The sequence below is a fragment of the Rhinolophus sinicus genome, linkage group LG02 (genome assembly GCF_036562045.2).
Source record: "Rhinolophus sinicus isolate RSC01 linkage group LG02, ASM3656204v1, whole genome shotgun sequence".
NCBI lineage: Eukaryota > Metazoa > Chordata > Mammalia > Chiroptera > Rhinolophidae > Rhinolophus > Rhinolophus sinicus.
In genome coordinates, this window is record NC_133752.1 from 79,399,015 (window position 1) to 79,411,205 (window position 12,191).

A 12,191-nucleotide genomic window follows, 5' to 3' on the forward strand; every position below is an offset into this window, starting at 1 on the left:
CACTGTCATTTGAGCAGTTGTAACTTACATCATTACTGCATGACTCCTTTATATGCATAAAAAGAATAAAAATTTAGCTGTGAAATTGACAAAAGAAGTGACAGTCACCACCCCCCCCCCCCGCCCTGCCCCACTCTGTTAAGATAAACTCCAGAAAAATTTCCCTTTAGTGTTATCATTCAGCATAATATATGCTTACCTTTGCTATTCGGCTAGCTGTTTCTTTGCAAAACTGAGTTGGGCTGTCAAAATGCTGGATTAAGTGAGGCAATAAGCAAAGGATGTTAAGAGGAAAGCCTATCAAAAAAAAAAAAAAAGGAAACAATAACCAATTTTATTGCACATCATTTTAAAAGTTAAAGGTATTTATTTTTAATGGTTCACAGAAACCATTTTCTTTTTATTTTCTGCAGTGCTTGATTTTCTGAATTCTGTTTTTGTTTTTACCAAAGATTTTAAGCTATCTCACATATTTAAAAAATGGTAACTGCGGAAAAGCAGATATTCGATTTCCAAACAAATGATTAGTTTACATGCAACTACATTCAAAAGCAAAGAGTAGGAGCAATTCTATTAACATCACCTGACAACTGGGAAGGATCCACCAGTGTGTGTTTGGAGACAGCAATGAGTTTACTGAGGAGATGCACGGTCATTTCTTGTGTGGATACTGAGGTAAAACCCTTAAGGAAGAGCTGCTGAAGGCCTGGAAAGTTATTCCATTTCAGTTTGCTTTGTACATTTTCAATCTTCTCTCGACTCTCTGATTTATCCAAAGGCAAATGGATAAGCAGTTTGTTGAGAAGCCTGAGAGCCAGGAGGTATTCGTATTCATAATCTGATTCCAATAAAGATGCTGCTATCCAAAAAATGGTGGCCATCAAGTTGGCAGGCTCAGTAGTGGGCTGCACATCATACAACGCTTTCTCTCTTAGAGAGGAAAGGCTTCTAGTCCTTGCTAAACTACTGCTATGGTTCATCCGTCCATCCATTATATCCAGTGTGTTACTCCGCCGCCGGTCACCTCTTCGGTCAGCAATTAAACTTAATCTCAAAGAGTTACTTCTTGCATTACTGTTATATCCCAAATAACTACTATTAATGGGACTTGTGCTTAGATTGAGTTGTCCAGTGCTTTTCCTGTTAGCTGCATACTTGTTTCCCATTATAGGATCATGGTATGAGGTTCTTTAAAAAAGAAAAGATAAGATGAATGCGTGCACAATCCCTTGTTTTGCCACATTAATTTTACTCTTGAAAACACTGAAAAGTGATAGCTGTTACTAGGAAGTAAGTTTATCTGACTGCTTTAATCTTTAAGTTTATCTGACTGCTTAATCAAGTTTGAGTTCTTTCCTCCGTACTATGTACTAAACAGAATGTACAGCAGGATCTTCTCCTGTGGCGATGTATTTCTTTTGAGTTGGATGAGGCTTGACTAGAAGCGAAAATGCTGTTATACTAATCACGGATAACTCAGCTCTGGGATTTAGCAAACATTACGTCCAAAGCAGACCTCATCCGTCTTATCCCCAAACTCAATGGTCCCAATGGCCCTATTTCAGTCAATGCGCACTTTCCAAAAGAACCAAGATCAGAAAGTTTTGATTTGTCCTTCTCCCACACATCCAATTATCATTGACTGAAAAATACTTAAGAATATTTTCTATATGTTCCAGAATGCCAACTTAGAGGAATATTAGATAAAATCTACTGGGGGAGAGTGGTCCATAAATAGATACATTTATAGCTTGTTAATTGATATTATTAAAATATAAAGAAAACACTGTGAGAACCCAAGGACGTAACAATTAGCACTTCCCTGGGGGAGTTAGAAAAGCTTAGCTAGGAGGGGATATTTGAGTTTGGACTTCAAAGATAAGTCATTCAGGGTTTGCCAAGGAAGAGAAAGTGGGAGGGAGGCAGCTCCAGGGAGAAGGAACGTATGTGGAAGGTGTGAGTCCTGAGGGACCTGGCCTGCTGGGGGGACAATGGGATGTTGAGTGTGGCCCGAGTAGCACATCTATGGCCAAGACATTAGAGGAACAGCACTGCCACTTCTTAGCTCTGTGACTTTTCACATGTCCTCACTGTCTGAGGTTCATTTTTCCACTGGTGATTCATCTGATCTCCTTGGTACCATTGTCACTACCAGTATAAGAATCATATAATGGTATAGTTATACATATTTAGCTACTGAAGTTCAATATACAAATCTACAGATGGCCTGGTTTAAATTCTTACTGAGAAAGGGCAGAAAGAAGATCATAATGCTTCATGGTTTCAGCCAAAGTATCAATTGCCGATTCCAATGTGAGAAGAAGCTCAATCACAAATCCCTAGGAAAAAAGGGCAGACTTTAATTAATTATGCAGTGGAAAAAAGAAATTGCAATGGACTTCCTGATGAGATTTAAAAATAGAACACACTCCACATTAACATTACAAAATGATTAAACTCTTGAGCAACAAGATCTTGCTGATGAAAACTCATCAAACTAATGGTATAAATTGATTATAATGGCACCACAAGTCACCCAAAATTGCTTAGGCCAGAAATCTGGGAGCCATCCTCATTTCTTTCTCTCACATCTAAACCGAATCTATCAGTAAGTCTTGAAAAATATTATTTTAAAAATATATCCTAAATCTGATCCTCTTTCTCTTGTCTCCATAGCTTCCCTTAACCTAAGCTACCACCATTTCAATCAGAACTCTTACAATCACCTCTAAACTGACACCACTTTGCTTTCACTCTTGCCCTCCTAAGAACTCCACCCGACCTACCAGAGTGAATTTTTGAAAAGCAAATTGTACCTATCACTCTCCTCTCAAACCCTTTGGGTGGTTCCCGATCAATTCAGAGTAAAACCCCACCTCTCACCAGAGCCTATTAAATCTCACACGATCTAGGCCTGCAAACCTCATCAATCTCCTGCATATGATACCTCCATCCAATATACTCTAGACACAGCAGTTTGCCTGATTTTCCTTGAAAAAGCCTATTGCTTCTGTCTCAGGGCCTTTGTACTTGTTAGTACATGTCCCTTTGCCGAAAATGTTCTTCCCCAGAATCTCACAGGAGTCACTTAGGTATGTGTTCAAAAATCACCTTCTCTGAAGATCACATATAAAACTACTCCTTCTTTCCCATCATTCTTGAACCCGTTACTCTACCTTAATATTTTCACAGCATTTATCTCTAAGTAAAATTGTGTTATGTATTACTGGTGGATTAAGGCTTACTTCCCCAACACAATGTGAGCGCCAGAATCCCAGAAACTTTGTCTTATCCACTGCTGTATGTCCAGTGTCTGTAACAGTGTCAATAAAATCATTCATCTGTACAGAGTTAAGTTTTCTACTGCAACATTTCACTTAATTTATCTTAGAAAATGAAATTCAATATTCTATTTTACATTTAAATTTACCTTCTTATCTCTTTTACTTTGTTGTCATCCCCGGATAATATCCAGGGCTCTGTGTGTGTGTGTGTGTGTGTGTGTGTGTGTGTGTGTGTGTGTAAATGTAAAGCTTTCTCTAGTAGTCACTATTTCATTTGATTAATATGTTATTAAATATTAATTTAAAAACTTTAATTCTTTGCCTACTTGTTCATAGCTGACATAAATAATCCTACATGACCATGATCTTGCTCTACTTATAACAACCTACATTGAGCACTAAGTCCCTGACTACAAGTAGATGCTCAATAACTGCTGAGGTAATTTAATGAAATACCTGTGCATCTTCTCCTGGGTCCCCTACAGTTTCCACAAGTCTGGAGAGAACATCGGAAAGTGTAGTTGCAGAAAGAGGCTGCTTTAGGGCCCTGAAAATCTGAAAGGATCTCCCGGCATAGTGCCGAGAAGAACAAGAAAGTGCTGTTTGCAGGGCAACCTCACTAAGATGATGTTCCAAATGAACTCCTTCTGTGAAAAAAAGAGGAAATAACAGATGGTTCTTATTTTTCTGAATCTAGGGGTTACAAGCAGAGGCTAACCATTTAAAACCCAGTGCCCAGCACAGTACCTACAAAACTAGGTAGGCACTCAAATGTTATGAGTCAATGCTTATTCTTTTCATTGAACGCGATCTGCATTTTAGACAATTCTTTATTCTTATCTCCAGGGAAGTAATCCTTGAGATTACTTTAGCCAGATCATGCTCTGCTGTGAGGGCTGTCCTGTGCAGTATACATGTTCAGCAGCGTCCCTGGCCTCTCCCCAACTATATACCACTATTAACCACTTGCCCCTGCCCCCCAATTGTGACACAAATGTGTCCACACATTGTCAAACATCCTGAGGGGCAAAACTACCCCTAGCTAAGAACCAATGCTTTAGACACATACATTTTTACTACAATTTTCAGAATGGTTAAATTTTAAATCACAGAAGGCTAGGCTATACCTGTCTAAAAAGAATTTTTAAGTTTGTCACCTCTACATATGTTCTTTAATGTAATTTTTTCATTTTACACAGTTGTATTGTCATTTTATGATACCATCATATATAAAACTAAGAACACCAGAATGTCACTAGCTGCTTTCTTATTTTTAAGTAATAACTTAATTTTTTTTTCAAACAAAACAAACCTACTGAGGGTGCCAAAAAAATGTATACAAGTGGACACTTTGGTCAACGTTGCTCAAGCAGTAGTTTGCCGTAATCAGAAGTGTCTGGACGCTGATGGTAACCACTTTGAGCACGTCTTTTAATTGCAGAAGTCAAACGTGACTTGTATTCATCTTTTGTCATTGGTATATATTGAGTATTACAATTGCAATAGTTTTTTCCTTTCTTAAACTGTGTATAATTTTTTTGGCACCCTCTGTATTATCACTAACAAGTTTAAAAAAAGGAAACCTGTCTAAAACTTTTCATTTTAGACATACCGACTGCCAACTTTTTCTTTTTTGCTAAAGATTATCAGCAAAAACAAACCATTTTTTTTGCTAAACATTTCTACATATTAAAATATCTCATGGAAAGTAAATATTATCTGAAATATTTATTGAAAGATACCTGAGCTTGACTGCTTAAAAACAGAAACCACATGTTTCAAAAATGTAGTTAACTGCTCAGCACTCTTTATGCTAGGATTCTTGGCAGAAACATCCTCATGGTTCCAAAGGGGCCCTCTTTTTCTGCAAACAGAGAACAGATATGATTCCCTTGGTTTCTAGCATATATTCACTGTTTTACCCACACTAGCCTAAGATGCACCTTTGCAATTAGAAAGGATAGTAGTTGAATAAATCAAACAGCACGTCACACAGTCACACACCTACCCTTATTATTTGTACATGGATAAATAATGAGTTATAGCAGGTAAGGGAATATCCAGGTTACATATAATTTCAGTCTTCCATCATTACAGTCAAATTCTCTGAGGTAATAGGAAAAGATGACAAATTTTGCCAATTGACAAGAATAGTAGTTACAGCCTATGTGGTTACAGGTCAAAACATAATTTGTAGAGGACAGACTGTATTTAGATTATAATGCAAAGACAATAATTTACTAGTGAAAACTACAGGGAAAGTTTAACATGATAATGTCCTGTTGATGCTCTGCCTTTGCATTCTTAAAGCCACCAGCTTGATTAATAAGGGTTAAGCCCAAAGTGCTCGGACAACCTTTTATGTGGTAACGCCGCCTCCACTCCCTTGCATCCTGTACATTGCTGTGAGGCTGATTTTACCAACATATTTAATTATTGTCTTCTACCTTCCCCATTCAGCTCAACGATTTTCAATAACGTCTTTCTTGAAAGATAAGAGATCTATAGTCTATGACCTAGGCGTCATGCTCCTCCAGTTTGAATTCTCCTAAGCTTTCTTGTCTAGAAACTCTCTTTCCTCAGCATTACAGCCAGACTGGATTATTCACCACTTCCTAACACACTTTGTTTTCTCATACCCCTGAGATTTTGCTCTTGCTGTGGAACACCAGCCCTTTTCTCCCCATCTATGTTTCTTCTTTTATGGTGCCTTACAAAAAGTAGACCATTAATAAATATTTGATGATTGACTGATTGGTGAAGTAGCTAATCAAAGTGGAATAAGTATTTAGAAAATACAGTATTCTCTTTGGGCACTTGGTATCCAGACACAATTAAAGTCCTTCTCAGGTATAACGGTGTGAGTGCAAAAGAAGAGTCTCTGGTGGCACCATAATTTTCTAAATATTGCACAATATAAACCTGCATATTTCAAATCAATGGCACTTCAGAAAAAAAATAGGGTTTGCGGTAGCTGACAAATGAAAGAACGACCTAACACATGTATGTCGCTGGAATGGTAAGAGCGGCAAATATTACCTTGAGGTAATGAACTCCATGAGGGTTTTGACTTTTCCATCCTGCTCTACTGAGATGTCGACCTCGTTGAGGATAGTGGTGTGAAGATGGGAAATGGCCGCGCTGTTATTTCCTAAACTGATACTAGAAGAGGTAGAACTTGAGCTAAGCCCTGAGTCAGTCATAGGGGAGGGCTGGTAATCTGGTATAAAATCACTAACACCTGCTGAAAGAGACAGACTGTCATGAATACCAGAACAAAAGAATCTCTCACAACATTTAAAGAACTGAACTATCGTCCCTTACAGGTTATATTGGACATGTGAGGGACTCTGTCAGTGCTAGCTGACACAAATCAGTGCTCCTTCTGCTGGAGCCTCATAAGCACCAAATTACATCAAGTGAGCCCCCCACGCCTCCACCCCCTACACTGTTTCACGGGCTATTATAATATTAAAACTTAACTATTTGGATTTACTTTGCAGTTCTCTGCTGCCATCTGCTGAAGAAAGGCGAAAGTGGCAGTTTCCCAATATTTTGGTGTATTTCCTCAACATTTATTAATTAACTCAATCACATTTCTATGATGTGAACTGATTTTCAATTTTTTATGGAAAGGATTCTATACTTGTTGCTTCATTTTACTTAAAGAAGGGCAATTTCAAAGTCTATTTGCAATATTTACATATGTCAATTATTAAATAATTTTAAAGGTTATTACTAATGCCCATATTTACAAAATGGCAAAAGAGGCCTTAAAAACAAACAACAAACTATGGATTTTGAATAAGATGCTTTAACATAAAAAAGGCAGTAAACTTTATTCCATTTATCTTTTAATCATAGTTTTAAAAGGTGAGTAAGTTTCCTAACAACTGTTTGGGTTTTTTTAATTAACTATAGGGTATTAAGTAAGTAAATAACATGGTTTCAACTAAGCAACTTTAAAATTCCTTAACCCCGTATCTGACATTGTACGATTAGGAAGAAAAATAATTTTATTTCAATTTTTCAAAACAATTACTTTTCTAAATTATCTATTATTAACCTGAGGGTACTGAAGAATGGAATAAGTTACGGCTATTAGAAAAGAAGTGAACATAACTTACAAAGTAAAAAAAGAAAAGAAAAAATTCACACCAACAGTGAAATAAATTTTATATTAAGTTTCCTTAATTTGGACCTCACTACTTCAAAATGTGTAATTTGAAACTTACTATACTTCAAAAATGTGTAACATTTTAAATGCAGTAAATATAATGAAGTGAATAAAAAAACCCTGAATTTCTTCCTTTGTCCATTTTTCAGATTTTGGATTAGAAGGACTCTAATAAAGTTCAACATCTTTTTCAGAACTAGTGCTTAATAAATTAAGCACTCTCATTCTACCTTCAGCTTACATGTTCAGAACTTTAAATTTTTTTACAAAGATCCTTAAAGACAATACAGACTCAAATACTCCAAATTGAATTCCTTTTACTGGTCAATAAATAATGTCAATTACATTTAAAAAAATGTACTCTAGTATTTCAAGTTTTATTTATTTAATTTTCACAACTGCACGATTGCACATTAATTATGATTCCACTTTCAAATTATACTGTTAAAGCAAGTACCTGTGAAAGTATAATCTAAGTGTGCAACTTGTTTGACTGTGAGCACCCTGGGCTCGTTAAACTCCTTGTTCCTGAGAAGGACAGAAGCAACAGTTCGGATGTTACTGTTGGATCCCATTACTATTAATAAGTGCAGAAGCAGGCGTTTGCAATGTTCATACACCTCAGGGTGGCAGTGGTCAAACCCTAAAAGGAACAGTAGAAAATAATCATCAGTGAAGAGAAATAATGAGAATCCATGCTACCAAACTCATATTTTAAAGACATGCAGAAGTTATGTAAACTATTTTGTGGAAGATGACATACTACATACAGTTTTCTTGGCCTACAGTCTGTGTACATTTTTACAATAGCCTACTGTCCTGTAGTACTAGGGACAATCAAGATAAATTTGCAACGGGTTTTATGTCTAAACTTTACTCATCTCTTAGAAATTGCTACATAATACTACAAGTAAATGAACTTTAAAAAGGTGGGCATTTTTGTGCCTAGCACGAATAGAAAGTCAGTAGATGTCTGATTACCAAAGGAATGAAGTAATACATATGTAAGTATGCACATCAGGAAAACTTAGGAGAAGAAGGCTATCTTGACTTGCTTCCGGACACCAAGGAGACAACCATACAAGGTATTGCTGATGTGATGGATGCCACATTTGTTGCAGAAGGCACCATGGAGTTTCAGCTGTAATAATCAGACTGTCCACAATTCAACTCTTTTGGGAAACACTCAACCCATTTCAATTTTCCATTTATCCTGAAAGTTTCCACCCCCAGAGGTAAATTATTCTTGCTACAGCTACAGAATTTTTCCTGCTACAGGATATGTGTGTTTGTGTGTATGTGGGAGGGACCATAAGATAGGAACAGGAATGGGGATTGACTTGCATATGGTTACAAGACAGACTGGGAATCACCCCCACTGGACCACATGTATTATAGTAAAAAGTTTTATGGAAATAACATAGAAAAAAACAGGAACAGAAACACGCAGAAACTTTATTAAAACCACAGTGCCTTTAAATTATCATAAAAATATAAAATGAAAGAATTAGATATTTATTACCTATAAAAATTGCATGAAGAAGAAGATGGAGGTAGCTTCCCCATTCCACCTTCACACTATGATCAATGATCAGGTCAGTCAGAAGGATCACGGCTATGTTACACCTATGACAAATAAGCGTAGTATTAATTATTTACTAGTGGAAACCTAGATAAAATCTTATGCAAATTACTTCAAGACTTTGGATTGTATTTTATGGAAAAATACAATTTTTCAAGAAAAATAGAAGAAAAGAAATATAGCCGAAGAAACCATTAAGTGATAGTTTTAGAAAAAAATATATCTGCTAAGGGCTCCTTGAAGTCAAGGGCCATATTTTCTTCATCTGCAACCCTAACACCTAGCACACTGCTTGCCACATAGTAGGTGTTCAGTACATGTTTGGTACATGAATAAACTGAAAGAAATGCAGTAACTGTTCTACTGTGATCCTGTTAGGTAAAATGCAGTTTAGCTCAATTCGAAATAATAGTGCCTACTACCATAAAATAATATTTTTCCAGATGTAGTAACTGGGTCCCAGAAAGGTCAAGTAACTATGCCAGACACCCAGAAAAGCAGCAGCACAATTAGATTTAATAATATTAATGGTAAACAGTTAGAATTCTGAGTTTTCAGATTCCTGGAAATGTAAACACATCGACCTAATGTGTTGCAGTATCTAATGAAAGAAGATTGCTTTTATTCTGTGACGTCAGATAGCATACAGAAAGCTGAAAGGATTAAGCAGAATTTGGCTGGTATGAAATAGGAATGACGCTGTAGTCCACCTGTGAAGAGGTAATCCAGGTGATGATGTTTCAGGCAAGTAATCCACCAGTGGCGACCAGCAGCCTCCAGCTGGTGGGAAGGGCAGTGGCTCTCCTTGATTATGCTCCATCACTTTCAGTCGCCAATTAGAATAAAGTGGCATTGAATCACCTATCAAAATAAAATGATCTCATTTTCTACACCATCTACTTTCTGCCAATATAAGCAAACTCTAGTAAGACACCGACTATGTATATAGCATTGGAAAGTGATAAAAATAATTTCCCATCATTTTGACATATGTTTGCTAGGAAGACCTGGGTACGAATATTATCAAATTAAGCAAATCAGAGAGAAAAAGAGGTATCAATTCAGGTTCCATCCTTTAGATCTCAAAGCAAAACTGCATTAGCACTTCATTATGATTCCACAATTGATGTCCAAGACATGAGACCACATTATAGGTGAAGCTGCCTTGTAACAAGGGCTTTCTGGTAGTTACTCAAATCTAAATTTCCTGAGATAGGGCCAACACAAACCCATCTTAAAAGGAAATCTGCTCTACCGCAGTGGGGCTGCAGGGTGCAGTAAAAAACGCCATCAGGAAATATGAATTCTGTGTGACGTGGGTAAGTCACTTAACCTCTCTGGACCTCAGTTCCATCATGTGCAAAATGAGGAGATTGGACCAGATTATCTTCAAGGTCCCTTCCAAGTCTGAAGCGAAGGCCTGTGTTTCTATTTTATACCACCTCAGTATTAGAGCAAACGTGGGTAGATTATTCACTTTGCAATTGCAAGGGAGAACTTTCTGGTAAAACATGAATGCATGGAGAAAGAGCAAACCTGTTCAAAAAAGCATCCCGTTGCCAGCGCCTGTTCTATGATGCTTTCTATGAACCAATTCTTAAGTTCCTTTGGATTTATCCATAGGGAACCGAGCTTTTAAAACAAATTTCCCCCACTTAACGTTTCTTCTTAAAATCAAGACATTTCAGATTATGTTGGAACACCACTAGTGGCAGTTAAAGACTCTTCTTAAACACAATTTATTGGGAAAAAATGTATTTACTAGCATTAATACAATTAATAGTACACCTCGCCCACTGTAGTTATTAAAAAAAAAAAACGTTTGGAATTTATTACTTTTTTCTTCTTCATAAGATCCTCCAGAGCTGCTACTGTATCGAGATTCTAGTCTGTGATGTTGACGATTTAAATGACTGTTTAGTCCTCCGTAGATGTCAAGGTGCACATAGCTACGAAAATGATCATTGTCATTAGTCACAGTTCACAGTAAAATGGCATTTGTACTGCAGGTCTCACTTTCTATGCTCAAAAAAGAACACAGCATGCAAAAAATATTAACAAAAGTTTACTCTGCTATATGTTAATTCCACCTTACAATTCAAAAGCTTAAGCTTTTAAGTCAATTATTTCTACCTGCAGATTTTTCTTAAACTGTTGTGGTAATAATGTTCTAGTGAAACCTCTTTTACGTAAAACCCACAGAGTAAATGTTCATTCAGATAAGTAAAAATGTAAGCAACACAAAAGGTGACTGACCATACGCCACCCACTCATCCATCAGGGCCTGTAAAAGAATCTAGCATGTTAGCATCTTAAATGATGAAACAGTTCATGTGGAGAATTTCCAAAATGGAAACATACTTTGTCACTAGAACTCTAACACAATAAAATATACATTCCAATGCAAAAATTATCATTTATTCTGATGACAATCAGTATGTGTTAAACTCAAATGCTAATGAAGAACCGAGAAGTACTTACTTCTCTTCAATACTCTCTTTTATCGGCTTATTATCAGGATTGCCATCTGTGGGAGCTATCATTGTATTGCTGCTGGAAGTAGTTCCTGTAGTCAGAAATAAAACAGTACATTTAAATCCTGGAATAATGCAGTAAGAACAAAAGACATCAAACTAGAGATATCTAAACTCCACTAAAATGAGAGCAAAGTAATTTTTAGAAAGGAATGTACTCATAATGATCAAGAGGGAAAGGAGACAACAGCAACAAAATTTTGGATCTTGGAAAACAAATGGACAAGTAAGTAATAAGTGTTAAGAAGGCTGAAACCTAAGCTGGTAGTGGGGGAAACCAAGAAGGTTTCATATCTATATTGTTGCAAGTTCAAAAGGTTCAGGAATTAGTGGCATCAAGTACCTCTGGAAGTAGCGGTTGAAAGTGGTGCTAAAAATGGCAAGATTAGTTGAAAATCTATTTCAGAAGTAGGTGGTCCTATGATCTACCCCTTTGCTTCTTTGAATTGGGTAGCTCTCTCTCTCTCCACTCCCAAAAGTCTTTTCTGATGAAACTAAATCAGATTTCTCAACTAGGGCACACTATGTCCAATTGAAGGAGGAGGTACTTCACTGAGAATAGGGAGATTAAATGAAAACATACATACTAAAATTTGAGATTGTATCCCCTGCAA

At 36.7% G+C, this 12,191-nt stretch overlaps 1 protein-coding gene across 13 annotated transcripts in view; it reads right to left on the minus strand.

The window, feature by feature from the left end:
- The window catches only part of FRYL (FRY like transcription coactivator), a 236,148-nt gene that overhangs the window by 45,184 nt on the left and 178,773 nt on the right, over positions 1–12,191 (minus strand). For 9 of the 13 annotated variants that reach the window (XM_019741013.2, XM_074324663.1, XM_019741016.2 and 6 more), the window contains 11 exons: positions 11,525–11,609; positions 10,880–10,992; positions 9,754–9,904; positions 8,984–9,087; positions 7,919–8,104; positions 6,324–6,528; positions 5,027–5,148; positions 3,741–3,931; positions 2,245–2,339; positions 584–1,188; positions 200–297 (listed from right to left, as the gene is read on the minus strand). In XM_019741013.2, coding sequence (XP_019596572.2) covers positions 200–297; positions 584–1,188; positions 2,245–2,339; positions 3,741–3,931; positions 5,027–5,148; positions 6,324–6,528; positions 7,919–8,104; positions 8,984–9,087; positions 9,754–9,904; positions 10,880–10,992; positions 11,525–11,609 — 1,955 coding nt within the window. The remainder of the gene's footprint in view (positions 1–199; positions 298–583; positions 1,189–2,244; positions 2,340–3,740; positions 3,932–5,026; positions 5,149–6,323; positions 6,529–7,918; positions 8,105–8,983; positions 9,088–9,753; positions 9,905–10,879; positions 10,993–11,524; positions 11,610–12,191) is intronic. The other 4 variants (XM_074324664.1, XM_074324657.1, XM_074324656.1 and 1 more) reach the window with 3 other exon arrangements.